This window comes from Brachycentrus maculatus, unplaced genomic scaffold (genome assembly GCF_059751285.1).
Source record: "Brachycentrus maculatus isolate JH-2025_06_01 unplaced genomic scaffold, ASM5975128v1 h1tg000386l, whole genome shotgun sequence".
NCBI classification, from domain to species: Eukaryota; Metazoa; Arthropoda; class Insecta; order Trichoptera; family Brachycentridae; genus Brachycentrus; species Brachycentrus maculatus.
In genome coordinates, this window is record NW_028281135.1 from 555,421 (window position 1) to 574,939 (window position 19,519).

Consider the following 19,519-nt stretch of genomic DNA (forward strand, 5'->3'; position numbering starts at 1 on the left):
GGAGTGCTTTCTGATGAGCTGTTGACAGTAAAGACTGTTTTCAATTTTAAAAGATGGTGAATAATTTAAAAATTACAACTCCTATCAACTTTGTAAGGGTAATTAAGTTTGACAGTTTGAAAAAAAATATGGGAGTTGTTCATTCTTCATATATTATACTGTCACCAAAAAGTAATGAAATTTCGGAACAATTTGTTTTTTATGCTGTATTGGCGGTCGGAATATGATAATATTTTGTGTTGACTGGCAATTACAAGTGATTTGGTCAGACAATAAGTAGAAACATTTTTAATAACTGACTCATAAACTAATCGTTTGATTGGGTTAGAATCATTCCCTTCTTAATTTTTAATATTTTAAATAATCTTATGTGCATAAGTCTTCTATTGCATGCATGCAATTTACTTAGTCCTTTATTAAATATGCTATAAAATATAATATAGCACAGTTCTTTAACCACCAGATCAATTTGTACAAATAGAAAGCTACTGAACCATTAACATGTTAAATGCCAATACTAAAATTAATCAATTTTGAAAATCACAAATAAAAACTTTTTAGTAATTTACGTATTTTAATAATATAATGTATTTTGTTTATTTAATTTTTGATTAGACGATGGGTTCCATAGTTAAAGCTGTTAATTGAGGTGCCCCGGATGGCGCTGTGGTTCATCACACGCGAGGTCACCAGTGCCCCCAATGGTGTTTAACGTGTTAAACTAATCGCCTTATTTTCATATAATCTTTAACTAAGATGACATGACATTAAAGTATCAAGATAAAAATGAGTTCTTTTTACTGAATTTAAAAAAAATTATTGAGAATATATTACACCATACAAAAATCACGCAATAGTGGTCACAATAAATGGTATGTCTCTCATATATAAAATTCAATACAAAAAATCTACAGCTTTATTACAAGTTTTTGAGGTCTTCAGAAGACATTTTTAATTATTTTTTCCCTTAGACTATAAATTTATTTATCTAAATGATTCCCATAATGATGAATCCATCGGGTGGTAGAAAAAATATTACAAATTTTGACAACTTTACAACCAGTCAATTTTTTCTACAGATAGTCGGATTTTGGTCATTGTCCAAATCTCAATCGAAATTTAAAGTTTATTTATATTATTTATATTCGGCTTTCATATTTTTGACAATATATTTAGCCTATCCTATCTGCGAAGTGTTGGATTGTATAATATCCTTCACTGATCTAGATGCGCTTACGGAGAATATTTGCCTAACTGGAACTCATATTGGAGGTATTTTGAAGGTAAGATGTATACAGTAATCATTCCTTATCTCGGATTCATGATCCATTGAATATATTATTCTTCGTCAGTTAGAAAAACGATAGTATATTTGTTGCTACTTAGTTTGTTGGAGCTCTGAGAAGAAAAGGGATGTTGAAAAATAGAAGAAGCGAGGCTCTGAGATTTTAAAACTTATTTTCTATTCCATAATTTTTCTTAAACTTTATACATATATATACACATAATCATTTATAGGAATGTGCTCTCCACTAGGTTTTCCCGTGGCGAGGGCTCTTCAGATCTGAAATATATTTTTGCAAAAAACTTAGGTTCCTATTCTCAAATATTAAAAAGCATATTGCCAATTCATACGTATTATTTATACGTTTTCAGTTTTTGCTCATTATTTGGAGGAAAAATAGGATATTGGAGTGTTTTCACGCTTTTGATCATTCTTTTGGTGAAATCAGCTCTGCAAACAACTCCCCGGACCTTCAGGTAATGCCAATATACATATTAGTATGTATTTATTCAAAAACAAGATATATACTACTTAATTTGAAAGTAACAATAATAAGAAAGGAGATGTTCAAAAAATTCATTATTATATATGAATCTTCGTTCGGAGATCAAATATGTGCTCATTTGTGTTCATGCTGGGCGTCAAAGCGGCATTGGGCACAATATTAGTAAATACTTTTTTTTGGATGTGTTTATATATAGATGCATTTGCATTTCTAAACACGCTTAATGCGTTTAAAATAATTTGAAACTGTGTAAAATTCATAAATATTTTCATGCATGATGTAAAAATAACAATTTTGTATTATTTATTTATTAAGAAAACTATTTTATTGTATCATTGATGATTATTAAATTTTAGAAAGAAGCTGTGGAGGTGATTCGACTTACAAAACTGAAAAGTGATCGTTTAAGAAAAGTTTATGTTTTAATTGTGGCAGTATGTGGAATATTCTGTGCTGCCTACCCGCTCACAGGTCACTATAATTTAGTTCAAAATTAACGTAAATAATATTTGATTTTGTTTAAATACGGGATGTAAACTTCTACCAGTTTTCCATAGAGTGAAGATGGAATTATATGAAATTGGCACTGATTTGTAATTGAATAGGCACAAATTCCAATAGATATTGAATTGATATAAATAAATGTTGATTTTTATCAAATAAATAATAGATTTGTATTAAATATCCCATAAGCTCTTTGCACTTCGAAACATCAATATGTATATATGTACTCCTTGAAGATTTTAACTTATTTTAAATTTTCAGATTTGAGCATATTAGGAAGCCGATTCCCTTATAGAGCGTGGCTACCTCAAGCACTATCGCAAAACTTGGCCTTTGTGTACTGTTATAAGACGAGTGCTATCTTCATTCTTGCATTCCTGGTGCTGGAGTCTGACCATCTTTGCGCCGAGCTAGTTCTACATCTCACAGCACAAACTCGCATACTGAGAAAATCAGTCAGGTATATTCCTCACTGCCCGGGGCTTCATTCAACATAGCATAAATGATACTATGTATGCACACATTAGCATTAAAATATTCGTTCATATTACTATATTGTATGAATTTTCCAACATTTTCACTTATTCTTTCCATAAAAAACATTTTAAATTGATATTCAAATTTACATTTATCACCAAAAAGCCGCGTGTGCGGGACAATGTCTGCCGGGTCAGCTAGTAAATATATTCCTAAAATTAGTCTACTACAGTAAACAATTACATTATATCAGTGTATTAAAAAAGCATATTTTTAGTTATTGATTGATTACTATAATTATTACTATTGATTACTATAGTATGTAATAAATCAATAAAATATGCACTATAGATTACTATCTACTATTGCTCATACTTGAGCAAATGCATTATTTTTTTAGAATCTAGTCTACTTGCATGAATGAACTTTTTACAGGTTGTTATGTAAATTTGTAGATTATTGCGACAGTTCTTAGCTTTGAACGTCAATTCCTTCCCGAGATATCATAATATATATTTTTTTTACCTTCATCTGCACCCAATGGTATATAGAATGTCACAGTTGGTCGATGCGGCACCAATCATCAAAGGGAAGATGTTCAATCCTGCATTTCAAGTCCAGGGTGACATGAAAGTGAAAAATCACTGATATTTATTTTGACCTGGCCAGGAATGGAACCTGGAACCTCCAGCACAGTAACCAAACGCACTGACCACCAGACTGCAGAGGCAGACATATGGATAATAAAAGAGTTTAATCACTAAATTCAGTTATTATAAAACTCTGGTACATATTCATGATTTTAGAGCAATAGGAGAACACAAAGGTACCACTGGAAATTCCAAAATGTCGCTTAAGTCTGCGCCTTCACTGAGAATGTCACAAAAAAATCGAATTGTCAAATGGCAAAAAAAGGAAATATGGAACAGGATGACTTATCAAAACTTCAAGAATTGTGTCATTCATCATCAACATATATTAAAGTAAGAAAAATTGCAAACATCCAATAATTTACGTCCGATAATCATTTTTCAGTGATGCATACATTGGTATGCATCAATAATTGTTATGTAAAAATTTACATTTTTGTTTGAAATATAAACTTATAAATTTATCTTTTTCTGAATATAGAAAAATATAAGAATTATATTAGTTAATTTAGTATTTGTCGATTATAAACTAAAAAAGGACACCATAGAATCTTTTGCTTGGATGGGATACACTTTATTTGAATATTACGAATATGTCGTTACCATATTACTTTCCATATATTACAATCCACGGAAAATCAGGAACTTTTTTTATTTGTTGTCTTATATATTTTAAAAGACTACACAATGTCTTTATCTAAAAGACACGTTTATTTTGATTTTTTTTAATACAGTGCCACATTTTTACAAAAACACAATTTACTTTTTCACCACTTTTTTTTAGTAAACATCTAATTTCAACAATACCTTACCTTCCTCAGGGACACTATAACCGTATATTATATTCAAAAAATGACTGAAACGTTTCTATCTATCCTTGGAACCCTAACTATCCATCAAATCATCCTTCCCTTGGTTCCTCTACCTCTCCTTTTTAACTCCTTACCTGATTCTACTCTTCGATTTCATCAATTTTATAAGTAAAGAATATGTAAATTATTTAATCATTTATACTGTAGCTTATTACTTTTTTTCTTCATTTTTACTTATTTATCTGCTTATTTAACTTATTTCAAACGACTTTAGAAAGATTCAGACCTACTGGTGATACTTCCAGTCTATTTTTGGCTGGTTGAAAGATATTTTATCCTAGCAATAGACCCACTCGCCAATATACATATATTCTGTTTAATAAATAAATCAAAATATATTTGTGTTTATAGAGTTGGCCAGGAAATAGAAGACATTTTTTCTACAACAATTTTGATACAGTTCTTTATTAGTATAACAGGAATATGCCTTTCTGGCCTCCAAATTACTATTGTAAGTAGCCTATATTTAAAATGACTTTTAAGGTAATTTACTACAGTATTAAAATTAATTTATATGTTATAGCGGAAGTTTGATGGCGTACTAGTGGCAATGGTTGCGTATTTCCTGTGTACGGTGACTGAAGTTCTATTGTATTGTGTTCTCAGCAACGAGCTTATCATTGAGGTATGTATTTAACACATCGCTCACCCTTTCAAGAACGTCATAAATCAAAAATCGTCAATTTTCAGTTGCGCTTTCGTATGCCTAGTACGTTTTCGAAATGCCTAGAAAATTACTATATCCCAGCAAAAGCGGCATATTTTTAACTTAATATTTAACCGCTACAGGGCAGAAAGTGTTGTTTTTTCATTTTGAAGAAAATGTATTGTTTAATTATTTTTTTCAATAAAATAAATATTTTTCAAATGGAGAAAAAACTTCAAATTTTACCTAAAAAGATCTGTTGCACAGTAAAAAGTTCAGTAAGTGGCTTGATATATATTTTTAATACATTGTATTATATTTTTAAACTTTAAAAACGTTCTCCTGAAAAATCAAGTATTTTGATTTATGACGTTCTTGAAAGGAGTGAGCGACATGTTAAATGCCAATACTAAAATTACTCAATATTAAAATTCACAAAAAAAAATTTTTTGGTAATTTACGTATTTTAATAATAAAATACATTTACTTTATTTAACTTTGTAATTTGACAATAGGTTCCATAGTTCCATAAGTTGGAGTATTTACAAGGCTAACGACCTGTTATAGGCTGGTTTAGTGATCACTTTACAAACATGCAACATTCACCATTCTACCCATGATTGACCATCACACTACTCTTACTATTTTTGGAACTCCTAGATATATGATCAATTTCACGACAGTACATATGAATTAACAACAGCCATCTAATATCAGGGCTTACGACCCATCATAGGCTGGTTTAAACTTCATTTCTACTTTTACTCATAGACATTGACTGCATCGCATAATTATCTGTATGTAAATATCAAATTTTAAGAATGAAAAACTGCAAAACTTGGATATGTAAATTGCAAAGCACCCTCGAAGTGATTTCTTACAAAAATGACGCTATATAAATTAGCCATTTTTATTATTATTATTGTATGTAGAGCGAAAAGTTAAGCAGAGCAGCGTACGAGTGTGCCTGGATGAATTCTAACATTCGGATTCGACGAGGCCTGCTCATCTTCATGGAGAGGGCCAAAGTACCGCTCTGTGTCACAATAGGAGGATTCTTCACCCTCTCTCTCGATACATTTACACAGGTATGACAAAACTGGATTTTTTTCGCATATCGTAGTCGTACAGGAGAATGTGACCAACTAACAAATCGTAAAATGTTCAGGAATCAAAGTCACTTTTGCTTGGCAAGAAAATAAATATCAATGCAGTTTGTCATTTTTAACAAGTCAATATATTATACTTCCCAGTTTAAAATCCTTTGGGATTTTTTTCAGGGCAATATTAAGCTAATAAGATATCAAATAGTCAATGATCACGTTTTTTTAAGAAATGCACTTGGTCACTTTCTCCTGTATGACTACGATATTAACACTATGTCATCCGCAATCCTCACCAAGATTTTTTTGTTTGGCGCCGGTAGGACTGTTAAGATTATTTGGCTTGTCGCCGGCGGTTTTCCAGGGTTTTGGAGGATCATAAATCCTCTAGTTTTAGTAATCTCATTTTCAGTTGTCACGAGTTCTCAATCCTGTCTATTCATAAAATTTCTAACATAACGTAAATAAATGTTAGATTATTATATTATATATACATATATATTAATTTATTTATATGTTCTTGAGTACTTACATAGTATTTCTTATTTGAATGACAGGAATAATTAAATCAGTCTTTTAAATATCACCAGCGGTTTTGCCAGGTTTTGGGGAGATCATAAATCGTTAAGTTTTACTAATCTTATCCTCAGTTTTAAATACTGTTTATCTATATTAACAAAATTTCAAGGGTAATGTAAATAAGTGTAAGATTTTTTTTATTATATATTCATTTATTTAATTATTCTTGAGTACTTAGTATATCTTTTTAGATGATAAATAAATAAATCAGTCTTTTAAATGTCACCAGAAATTGCCCGATAATTTTCCACTCAAAACAAATGTAGTCACACCAATATTTTTCGCCTGACACCAATATGATGTCACCTGGCGGCAAAGCGTTACTATGAAATAAAAATGAAATATTTAGTAGTCATGCTTGAGATATTTTTTGAAAATAAAAGATTTATTATCCATTTATTTACTGTTGACAGTTTCACAGAGTATGTTTAAAGAGTATGTATTTAAATAATTTATTAGTCATCATGTTTATTTTATTCCAGATTCTCAGCAAGTCATATTCCATTCTTGTCGTACTAAGGAACTTTATATGTGAAAAGGACTGCTTAAGTGATCATAATGTTGAAAATTAGTAATTCACCAAACAGTCTCAAGCATATTTAAATTCGTTGATGTCACTTCAAATTCACACCGTTTTATTTAGAAATATTGTAAAAAAAAATCCTGTGAAAAGAGAATTTAGTGTACACGCATACATGTCAAGGATGACAATTACATTTACAAAGATTCGACAATCAGCTTTTTACATACCACTGAGAGTTTCATGGCATTTTTTTAAGCCGTCAAATACTTTCTTTACCCATCACCAATCTCTTTGACGATCTGTTCTGGAAATTACACTATATTTTACATAATAAAATTAATCTTCTGGGTGCTTCTTGCGGATGTGGCGCAACAAACCATTCCGCCTCGAGTATGTCTCAGGGCAGTGTGGACACGGATGTGGTCGAAGTTTGCGATGAACGGATGTCACATGATCGTGAAGGAGAGTTTTGTAACCATACATCTTCCCACATTCCACACACTGAAATAACACGCAAGTTTTATTGAATTTACTAATGAAATATCTTCCTATCAATTAAATATTAGAAACACCTAATTAATGGCAATTCTGTTTTTAACAATGAATGTTTAAGGACTATATTATCATCATAATTGTAGGAATACATATTTATATACATATTTTATAATACTATTTCGCTGGCAAGCAACCCTTATACTTCTTGTGATATCTTACATCATTTTTAGTATGCACAATTCTTTATTTTAGGTCTTTTTTTAGTGTCTATATTAAGTTAAAAAAAGATAAAAACAATAAAAAAAAAGGATGTAAAAAGAACTCCACCGACAAGACACACAAGGTGGCTTAGTGGGCTCCAAAAAAATGTTAATTGTGTTTATTAATTTTTAAATGAATGTATATAGTATATAGTTAACATTAAATGTTTTAAAATAAAATAATAAAAAAAGCAGACTATTAAATTTATTTATAACAGTTTTGCATTTCACCAGCCAACACTTTTGTTACTTGAAGTCAATCTTCTACCTAAAGAGACGTAATATGAACATTACCTCGCAAACATAGTCATGACGTCCAGAATGGAGAGCAAGGTGTTTTCTTAATGCAGCTGCACTGCCCAATATACGCAAACGCTTGGGACATCATAAAATTGCACGCATCTCTAAGGTTGCAAGCAAGGGCATTGTAAGGGCAGCCCACCCTGAATGATTTATGCAACTTTTTTATACAGTAATAATATGTACATACTACAATACGAATAATTACAAATTATATTATTCACATTTAAATAAAAGACACTAGTGGCAAAAATATCGTATGACAGATTAATACGATATTTGTAGCAAAATCTTGATCATGAACTGGTCTCCAAGTAAAAAGAAGTCTTGTATAATCAATTAAATTAAAAGTTTCACAATTATTCTATGGGAAGGGGATAATATGGGTGCATAGTACTAAAATTCTAATTTTGATGTCTGGACTGGGGACGAAAAAATAAAATAGATCCTATTTTTCCATCAATTCTAATTCCTTTCTTATCCTTGAAGGCCTGTAAAAACCACTTTGGGAAAAATAGGTATCAACAAACTTTACCACTTGAAGTCTCAAAGCAGTACAGATGAGATATTACATTCGCACTTATAATCCAAAGGGAGTTTTTATGTAAAAGTTTATTGATGCAACCATTTTAAACCTGCAGTAAAAACTAGATAAAATAAGAGAAAAAAAACGATTAATATTTATTTTAAAAAAGGTTTATTCTGACAACATTAAATCATAATTATTCCAGAATTAAATTTATCAAAAGAAAAAGAAACTATCAGTACAAAATTTACAATTAAAATACATGTAAAATTCTGTTAAAATTTTGCACTGATAATTTTTAGACAACTATTTTCATTATTTTCAACCTTCATAGAATTTAGGAAGTTCATTTCCGAGAATAACTTTCCTTTCGATTCCATCCTTGGTGATGACACCGAGTCGTATGACTCCACCGGATGAACCATCACGGGCCATTGCGAGAGCCAGGCAGTTGGTGACAAAGCTGACAGCTTCCGCGGCAGTCATGTCCTTCTTGAAGTGGGCATCCACGTAGCCATAGATGTAACTTGATCCTGACCCTCCGATGGACACGGCGGCGCGACTGCACATTCCACCAATCGGGATGGAGTAAACTTGGCCTGAGAAAAAATTGTTTTGAAGTAATGTAAACTCAACACTGGAAAAGGGGGTCTCATAAGGAAATATATCGTAGTCGTACAGGAGAAAGTGACCAACTACCAAAACGTAAAATGTTCCGTCACTTTTGCTTGGCAAGAAAATAAACACCAAAGCAGTTAGTCATTTTTAACAAGTCAATATATTATACTTCCAAGTTTAAAAGCAATATTAAGTATTAAGTATTAATATTGTTGATATCTTACTAGCTTAATATTGTTTTTCAAAGCAATATTAAGCTAGTAAGATATCAAATAGTCAATGATCACGTTTTTGTAAAACAATGCACTTGGTCACTTTCTCCTGTATGACTACGATATGTATCACTCAATTTTGCGTGCTTTGCCGATTAAAAAAATAATTAAAAGGATATATAAATATATATAAATGAGGATCATGAATGCAGTGCTTGTGCAACAATATTAAAGACAAGTTTAAAAAAAATAGATGTTAAGTCAAAAAGTCCATTCCATTAAAAGATAATGATTTGAAAATATTATCATAAATTGTAATCACCACAGTATTTTCATACATATTTATTTTAACATAAACTCTTTACTTGAAAATAATATATTTACAAAATTAGATTAAAAAATTGACACAAAAAAAGATAACTGTGAATCAGCCAGCATTCATCTCTGCTCCCAATGTCATACTATGTATTTCCTAATTTTAATTATATGAAACATCTTATTTTTAAGAATTACTCTAATCTCCAATGTATGTAAAATGTAGGCATTTATTTTCTGAAGAGCTAAGTTGCCATTAGATACATTTGTGAATATATGAGTCAGTAAGTACTGCGTATTTCATTTTTTAAAGGTAGATTGAAAAGCTTATTTTTACTTTGTTATCACTAAATAAATTTGGAGACTGGAGCAGAAAATCTCCATAATTAGAATGTATATAAACCAGATCGCATCATGTAGTATACTGACCTGTTAAATTATAAAAAGTCTAAAAGTACAGGCTGTAAGATCGTTTTAAACACTTTGTTTATGGGCACGAATAGGTGCGTCATCATTTTAACGAAAGATTTGTGATCAAGAGTTGGTAAAAAGTAAACCTACCTCCATTTTGGTCATCCCACCCTGCCACCAAGATTCCGGCCATCAGCGAATCTCTGTAGTTGTAGCAGAGGTTCTTGAACAGCGCAGCTCCGGTGGCCACCAGCGGCTTGTCTCCAATCTCCAGCTCCATCTGATGAAGACCTGAATGTAAAAGACTCCTATTATAAATTACAAAATCCTCACCAACATAATACCATAAATAAGTTTATTTGCAGAAAAATGTATGCCACTAAAGGCAGGGTTAAAAATGTACCGGAGCAAACTGAAATCCGCGATAGTCAGCAAAAAAACGTTTCGGTTTAGAAAATTGGTGTCAATATAACTCAGAATGCAGTGATTTAAATTATAATATTATGGAATGGTCTAGTTCAGGGGTTCCCAAAGTGAGCGCCGCGGCGCCCTGGTGCGCCATAGAAAGTAAAGAGGGGCGCCGTGAGTCGATCCTCTATCATTATCCGAAACCACAAATATTCTCGGGTACCTTTAAAGCAACATTTTTTTTTTAGAGCTAGCATCATTCTACCCAATTACTATTATTGTAAGTACCTACCTATTTCTTTCCACTATAATATACGTATATACATATATAGTCACATTGTCTTATCCAAATAGCTTACTTAAGTAGGGCACCGTGACAAAATACTTAACTTCTAAGTGCGCCGCGGGCTGAAAAAGATTGGGAAACCCTGGTCTAGTTCATAGGCTGGAAAAGTGTGACTCCCGAGCCCCATGTGGCTCATTGACTTTTTTAGTGCAGCTCTGGCACAAATATCCGGGGGAAGGTACTTAAAGAGGGGGGGGGGCAAACACACTATTCAATTAATTCGCAAATTATCTGCAGGGTACGCGGAGAACTTAGAACTTACTGGCGCAGAAGTCCTGGCTAACGAGAGAATATCGTGAAAAAGAGACTTGCCCTTTCTCTGTAACTCGCTATGCGGAATGTCATTAAGAGAGCAACTATTTCACTTTTTTTTTGCTCGATATGTGAATTACTCATTATGAGAGATTCCACTGTATTTGTATAAAAAATACTTACCAAGTTGATATGCAACAATATCAGCTACAGCTTGCGTATCAGCCGCGGACCCGGACCTACAGCAGTAGATGTAATCTGTGATGCGCGTCAGTTTGTCCGTCACTCTGTTGGCTATGTAGGCACCCGTCGTGGTGCGGGAATCCGCGCCGATAACTACGCCATCCTTGAACTCTACGGCCATGATGGACGTCCCGGTGCTGTGCTCCGTCATCCAGTCCAAATTACCGATCGGCATCGATTCCGCTCCCATTGTCATTGTCGGCATCATAAATCTGAAATTAAGATTACATATTTCAACATAGTAACTATATTTCTGCTTTAAAGATCAATTTAATCTACTAACAAATAAGTAGTTGTAACCGCTTATCGAATTTGTAATTTTTTAAAATTTATTTATTTATTTAAACTTCATGTACGGAAAAGAAATAAGTACATTGGTGGGCTTATTGCTAAAAAGCAAAATCTTCCAACCAACCAAAAATAAACTAGTGATATTGGTCAAAATGTTTGATACCATATATAGCTGTTTGCAATCAGAGGGTACATGAACATTTAAAAAAAACATAAATTGAAAATTGATGACAATAAGGAAGGCAAAGAAAAAAGGGAGTTCAGGGAAGGAGGTAGAAGGAAAAAATAAGGGATGAAGTTTTGATGGACAGTTAGGATTTTGATGATAGATAGTAATTAATGTCTCAGACATTTCTTAAAAGTTATTACAGAAGGTGCATTTTTTACAAGGAAGTGTAATTCATTCCATAGTCCGGCCGCTTGGACGGAGAAGGAATTACTAATGAATGATGTGTATGCAAGGAATGGAATGTGTTCTTTCTTGGGAAGAACGTATTCTAACAAAATAGCACAATTTCATGTTGTCAAACATAAATTGAAGAAGCATTGAATCGAATTTCATTTTATCTTACATCAAAGAGCACGATAAAATATATACTCCAGAGTAAAAAATTGACGCAATAATGTAAAGTATCAAGTATATCATAAAAATTATTCTAACTTTAGTAAGCAAAAAACAAATGATTGCTGAAACCTTATACATATCCAAGTTTCACAACATTAAAAATCATACCAAATCAAGTAATATATTATTAATTATGAGATAATCAGTTAAATCGTGTATATTCTTACCTTTAATATAAATTAGAATCTTTAAATTATGAATATAATCAAGACCTGTTTGCAGGTTAGAAAGTTTTTGTAAAGTCACCGGAGTCGCCGTTTGTTCCTGTCATTCTGTTGATGTCGGTATTACAGGAATCTATTCTGTTATTTCCTACTAACAGAAAACTATATTACCGACAAACAGTTATTTTTCTACTTTTAAATAGATGTCACGCTACATTTTTTTCTCCTACTTTTAAATCTACTTGACAACAGAGTCCGCTAATGATGCCCTATATTTGTTGATGGGTTTTACTTGTATAATAATTATTAAAAATAACCAATTTCTTTGTCACCGGTTTTTTATTTACTTATAAACATTTAAAAGTATATATATTTTCTTCGACTAAATACCTATCACTTCGTTTTTTTTTTAATTTTATTTTAACTTCATGCACAGAAAAAATCTACATTGGCGGGCTTATTGCTAAGAAGCAATATCTTCCAACCAACCAAAAACTGACTAGTGATATTAGTCAAAACGATTGATGCATTGTATAGCTGTTTCTGCAATCTGGGGGTAAATAATAGAGAGACACAAACAACAACAAAATTTGGTATCATTACATTACCCCAATCTTATAAAATACCAATACCTTGATATAATATGTCAACACGCGAAATTCTCAAAAAACAATTATCTAAACACTTTTGATTGACATCTCACATAAATCACAAATGACATCTTTCAAGAACGTCATAAATCAAAAATCGTAAATTTTCAGTTGTGCGTGTTTTCGGAATGCCCAGAAAATGTACTTTATCCCAGAAAAAGCGGCATATTTTAAACTTAATATTTACCCGCTACAGGGCAGAAAGTGTTGTTTTTGCATTTTTAAGAAAAGGCATTGTTTTTTTTTTTTTTTAATATACTAAATATATTTCAAATGGAGAAAAAACATTCCGGTTTAACCTAAAAAGATCTGTTGCACAGTTAAAAGTTGAATAAGTGGCTTAATATTTATTTTTAATACATTTTATTATATTTTTGAACTTTAAAAACGATCTCATGAAAAATCAAGTTTTATTGATATATGACGTTGTTGAGAGGAGTGAGTGATTTGTGTTGCCAAAGTTACACAAGTTAGCGCGACTACGAGTATTTAAATTAATTACTTATTATATACAATGATAAAGCATGATGTTATTGAAAACCGAGTATAAAAATGAAAAGACAATTTTTAGATCGGAAACCGCGTCGTATCAATGCGGTATTAACTTGATCATTAATTATTTTAAACCAAGGTGATCAGTAGAAGTCTGCTTTAGATTTTTGGCTATGGAAGGATTTTATCAACACCGCGTAGATCTGATACGGTGCCTTATGCACTTGGGTGCGGACAGACCCCAGATGAAGAAATATTGTTACTTTACCTTTAAATATTTTTTGCGACATTGCCTGAGTTGGGTTTTGTTGCGGGCAGCGCGCGCGCTTAGAACAGGTGTCCGACATTTTGCAGTTTGCGGAGCGCAATTTTTTCTACTGCCCGGTGCAACTTAAATAAATGAGTATAAAACAGAAAACGGATAAATCTGGGTTGCAGATTGTAATTTTTTATTATATGTATTTTAAAACGCCTGAAAACAAAATGATATTGTAAAGTTTCCCGTAATGTATAAACATATACATGTAAATGTTTTAAATCTTCTGACTATCAGAATGAATCACGTGAAATTATAGTAACTTTTAACATAAAGAGTAAATCCACTCACGAGTAGGTATAGGCTATAAAACGTATAAAGTTGAAGCCTAGGTAGAGCCATGAAAAGCGGTGTTGCATACGCCGTGGCTAAATTTTAGAGCCACTTGGACGTTAGGTAATTATATTAATAAAGTTAATATCTTCTACAATTTTAAGTACTGCCATCTAGTTACCATAAGAATTACACAGGCGCCCTTAATTTATTTATTATTATCTATCGGTTTTTGACAGACTCTAACCTAAAATAAAGTTTAATTATCGAAAAGTTATTTTCCCCCGCCATTTGCAGTCCCTAGAGTCACGTGTCCAGATGTCCCCGAATCTCCCGAAATCCCTTCCTTGTTGAGGTTTATGGAATAAGGTGCCACGACACGGATTTATGGCTTTCCATTTCATTCATAATGCACCATTTTTTTCCGACGACACTCCAAAGATCCGTTGGCGTTTGTATCTGCTTCAGCTGTTCATTTCAAGACACCCGCCATTTTTTCTTCAATTTGGATTCGGAACGTGCTTTGACGCTCTGACGTCAGTTATTTTTAAATCGCAAAGTACCTACCTAACCAATTAGGTAACCAATGAATTTAAAAAGTACTTAATTATTGAATGCGATACCCGAAATATAAAACAGTTTGTTGGCACTCAAATACAGAATTATCCTTTTATGTTTCTGTTCATCGTTTTTGTTTTAATATTTATATTTTATATCTTGGTTCACCGATATAATTATTTTTGTTCATTTATATAGGTATAATCGACATACAATAAGTGTATGATTTTTATATTCCTGTTTACAATATTTATCAATATATTTTTGTAGTGCTTGCATACTTTTTTTTAGTTTTGCTTACTTGTACCGAGTTAGTTTGAGGTCCCGTGGTTAGTGTTGTGGACTCCGAGTCAATGCTTCCAGGTTCAACCCCCACTTTGTCACAATTTGATTCATATTTCCTTAATACGACTTGTTTGAGCTTGTATCAAAACAGTATTGAAATATTAAAATAATTGCACCCATAAAAAATATTAATGTTTAAGTAATTTGTGTTAATTATTTTACAAACATGATTTTTAATCTTTTTTGCTATAACACGTTTTGGAACCACTTCCATGGACAAAAACCTTTTTTTACTACGAAACGTGAAACTCACAGCTTAATACATTTTTAATAAATTATTTTAGCCGAGTTACAACATATATATATAAAGTCGTGATCTATATTATGCATCGTACATCTATATTATGCGGATAAATAAATCTAGGTTGGTACCTATTTAATCCAAGCCCTCTTTTTTTAAATAAAGATGTCGCAGCGGTCGGATTAGCTTTGAATAAAAAGCCCCTCTTACGGTGGCAACACTTTCATCGATTCAAAAAAAGAATTCGAAATAAAGCTCCGAAAAAACCTTTGTAGAAGGATTATCACTCGAATATGGGTCAACACCGTGTTTCGGGAAATCTATGGACTATACTTTTATAATGGTGGTACTAAAGTAGGTACCTGTGTTTTGTCCGTATGAAATTTATTTTCAAAAAATATATTTTAAAGTTTTCCTACATTATAAAATTACATATCTTTCTCAAGCTCCTAGAATTATTCTTATTTCTCTATTTCTTTTCTCTCTTATTTAATGGCATGAAGGAGAAGAAATTAATTCTACACTTCAGGTACAAGTCCATGAGATAAAAATATCTAAACTAACTAACTAACCAACCATCACACCGCTTTCCGCAGGGTAGGCAGAGATAATAGAATGCCTCACCAATCTGTCTTTGTAAACATTATTCGCCGCTTCCACGTTTATGCATCTCCACATACATACGCGCCGATTATTTCGACTCCTAACCTGACCGCTTTCAAGTATGTGACATACTTGATCGTGCCAAGTTTTTGTCGGTCTTCCTCTGCTCCCTTTTCCAACTACATTCGCCTCATAAATTTGTTTTATCGCTCTTTCCTCACTCATTCGTTCCACATGTCCAAACCATTTCAACACAACTTTCGTAATCTTATCGATAATGTTTAATCAGTTTTTTTTGACATCATCATAGAGGAAGATGATATGGAAGTCTGGGCATTTACGAGGCTTACGACCGTCATAGGCTGGTTTAAATGCAATCACTTTAAATACGTGTAACATTCACCAATCCTCCCCATGATTGACAACCACACTACTTAACTTTTAGTTCTATATATGTTTTAAAAAAATAATAATACAATAAATAACTCCTATAATTGGAGATAATCCAGATTTGTGAACAAGTACTTGGACAAACTAGTATGTTGTAAAAAATATTTTTATCGATTTATTTTGACCCCACTGGGAATCGAACCCGAGATCTTCAGCACGGAATCCAAATGCCCTTACCATTACACTACGGAGGCTAAGAAAACGTTTAATACATGGATACGTACTTCAGTTACTTTAAAGATGATATAAAATTTGCAAGGATACTTTGCCACCCACATATAAAATGGATTCAAACAGACGTAGGACGTCCGCAAAAAATGCAATTTAGCACTATACAAATATGCGCATTGCAACGTCATTCATACAATTGTGTTTAAATAATGTAAAGAAGACTTCGATCCCCACGATATCGTGTTAATCAATCAAAGTTCCTGACACATTTCGACAATAAAACGCTTCCACATTATCTGGTATCATACACAAACAATTCCACCCGCGTTTAGCTAAAAATTCGATTCAATTCTATTCACCCGCCGTCCTCGGCTCAATATACACATTTGTTCGTTTATCTTTTAACAGTTTTTGACACAAAAACCGGGGAAAAAGTGCAACGAATGATATTGTATTCGATGAAATAAGGCATTTTTAACAGGGTGACCAGTTTTCAATTGAGATATGGACATATTCTATAAAATTTCTTGACGATTATTTTTAATTTAACTAAAAAACATTTGTTTGTTTTCGCTCTAATACTTATTCACTACTACCCTGGTCTGGTATCTGAAGCGGAGGGCTAATCACCTTTCTTTCATGTGTTAACGGTCAAGATAACACTGCGTTTATATGATGCAGTACCCTATGCACCATTGGGGTGCGGATAAGGGTTTGAAGAAGAAAAATATGAAAAACGTAACCCAATGTCACTTGTCTTCGTTCTATCATAGTGCATTCAATTTTCGCAATTTTGTATCGCAGTATTGCATGTTTTAGAAATTTAAAACATAATATCAATCTAGTTTTTTTTGGTTTGTACTTATGTAAAATTATTATCTGCTCACAGCGTATAGGGTTGAAACTTTAACCAGTTTCTCTATACTTTTTTGTTGTTGGATGGTTGGAAGATATTGCTTTTAGCAATACGCCCCCCAATATACATATAATATATTCAGTAAAATAAATTTAATAAAATAAAATATTTGGTTCATCTAATTTTGTCAGATATCGAAAAAAGATAAATGTATCAAGAAATTACAATCTTTAAAATTTCAACAACAAAAAACTATCCAAATCAAGTTTTTCAAACAAACGAAAGTTAAAAAAAATAGAGTTTGATAAATACCAAATTTTTGAGGTTGGAAATTTCACTGAGCATAACGCAATGGGTTGCGTAGTTATTTTTTTTTACATATTCAATATAGAGCAAAGATGAAGGTAGAATACAGTGGCTCAAGGTTTGAATTGATTTTTTTGTGTACTTTTCGTCACAATGTTAAATTTCACAGAATTTGTGAATACGCCTAAAAACTGTTATTATCGTTGTTTTTTTTTATTTGACATGATCTTAAATTACATATAAAAAACACGTTTTTTTTGTTATTTAAGTATGTATTTGTAAACGTTTATATTTATATCTGTAGATGGAAGTGTCTGAAGCTCCGAACTTCTTACAAAATATAATACTTAAGCGGTAAAAAACCAGTATTTTATTTGTAATTTAATGTAATACCGCAAAGTGAATGCTGAAACAATAACTAACCTGAAATGATCTTATAATTAAAATGTAACATTGTTTTAAAATCACTACAAATATTTTAACTTAATTATAATGTCAACCGGTTTCGAAGCTAACCGTTTCTTTATCAAGACTGATTAATACTATTTTTTTTATCTGATCTTATTCGAAATACAAACAACTTTTCTCTTAACTCTTTAGCCATAAAATAAATATTTTTAAAACACTTCTTTCTATATTTAATCCTGTTCATAAGTTTTTTCTCAACTGAGATTTAAATGACTTAAATCGTCCCACGTTGACAGGAATTGTTGGTGGCCTTATTTCATATATCTTGAACTTGGAAAAGCATAGTCAATTTAGGTATCGTTCAATAGAGCTTACTTCAAGCAAAACTAATTGAAGGGTGTACATACTCAAGGAATGACTATTAATGTTTTTTATGACAACGTTATAATGCACTTTTATATGATAAATAGTATTTTGATATTATTTTGTCAATTCTAAAATGTCGATTTGCAAAAGTCAATTTTGAAGCCACGTGAATAGTTCAACGACATCACACACAATTTTGTGTTTGATATTCTATTTTTAATTTTTAAACTAGGTATTGATAAGTGTTCTGTTAATTTTGTTGAATTTTAAAATAAGTAGGTACCACATAACTTATGCAACTGTATATATACATATCGCTCACTCCTTTCAACAACGTCATAAATCAAAAAACTTGATTTTTCAGGAGAATGTTTTTAAAGTTTAAAAATATAATACAATGTATTAAAAATAAATATCAAGCCACTTATTGAACTTTTTTACTGTGCAACAGATCTTTTTAGGTAAAACCTGAAGGTTTTTTCTCCATTCGAAAAATATTTAATATACTTATTTAAAAAAATAATTAAAACATACCTTTTCTTCAAAATGCAAAAACAATACTTTCTGCCCTGTAGCGGGTAAATATTAAGTTAAAAAGTTAAAAATATGCCGGTTTTGCTGGGATATAGTACATTTTCTGGGCATGCCGAAAATATGCACAACTGAAAATTGACGATTTTTGATTTATGACGTTCTTGAAAGGAGTGAGAGATATATCATATTATTAATATACCTATGTAAAAAAAATATTTAAAGCATTTACTTTGTGATTTGTCATTTTTACTATATTTCGACTCCTGACCCGGTCGCTTTCAATTTTGATTTATTTGACATACCTGATTGTGCCAAGTTATTAAATATCACCTTTTTATCA

The 19,519-nt window shown here is 31.7% G+C and overlaps 2 protein-coding genes across 2 annotated transcripts; one reads left to right on the forward strand and one right to left on the reverse strand.

Moving 5' to 3' along the window:
• The first annotated feature begins 2,731 nt into the window (after window positions 1-2,731).
• Window positions 2,732-8,774, forward strand: LOC148303113 (putative odorant receptor 71a). The gene is made up of 5 exons (XM_088270449.1): window positions 2,732-2,754; window positions 3,578-3,754; window positions 4,817-4,918; window positions 5,872-6,027; window positions 7,104-8,774. The coding sequence occupies exons 2-5, from the start codon at window positions 3,674-3,676 to the stop codon at window positions 7,191-7,193; spliced, it is 429 nt and encodes a 142-aa protein (XP_088126575.1). The 5' UTR covers window positions 2,732-2,754; window positions 3,578-3,673; the 3' UTR covers window positions 7,194-8,774.
• A 105-nt stretch (window positions 8,775-8,879) lies between these two features.
• Window positions 8,880-12,690, reverse strand: Prosbeta1 (proteasome beta1 subunit). The gene is made up of 4 exons (XM_088270447.1): window positions 12,614-12,690; window positions 11,471-11,742; window positions 10,432-10,572; window positions 8,880-9,324 (listed from the first exon to the last, which is right to left on the reverse strand). Exons 2-4 carry the CDS (start codon window positions 11,736-11,738, stop codon window positions 9,047-9,049), a joined length of 687 nt encoding a protein of 228 aa, XP_088126573.1. The 5' UTR covers window positions 11,739-11,742; window positions 12,614-12,690; the 3' UTR covers window positions 8,880-9,046.
• Between the last annotated feature and the right edge of the window lie 6,829 nt (window positions 12,691-19,519).

What these genes read in the sequence shown, in the direction of transcription:
- LOC148303113 (XM_088270449.1), top strand. Translation starts at nt 3,674, where the DNA reads ATGGCAAAAAAAGGAAATATGGAACAGGATGACTTATCAAAACTTCAA. An exon ending in CATCATCAACATATATTAAA is followed by an intron (nt 3,755 to 4,816) that starts GTAAGAAAAATT and finishes TATATGTTATAG; the next exon opens with CGGAAGTTTGATGGCGTACT. An exon ending in GCAACGAGCTTATCATTGAG is followed by an intron (nt 4,919 to 5,871) that starts GTATGTATTTAA and finishes TATTGTATGTAG; the next exon opens with AGCGAAAAGTTAAGCAGAGC.
- Prosbeta1 (XM_088270447.1), bottom strand. Translation starts at nt 11,738, where the DNA reads ATGATGCCGACAATGACAATGGGAGCGGAATCGATGCCGATCGGTAAT. An exon ending in TATTGTTGCATATCAACTTG is followed by an intron (nt 10,573 to 11,470) that starts GTAAGTATTTTT and finishes TTTTACATTCAG; the next exon opens with GTCTTCATCAGATGGAGCTG. An exon ending in GTGGGATGACCAAAATGGAG is followed by an intron (nt 9,325 to 10,431) that starts GTAGGTTTACTT and finishes ATTTTTTCTCAG; the next exon opens with GCCAAGTTTACTCCATCCCG.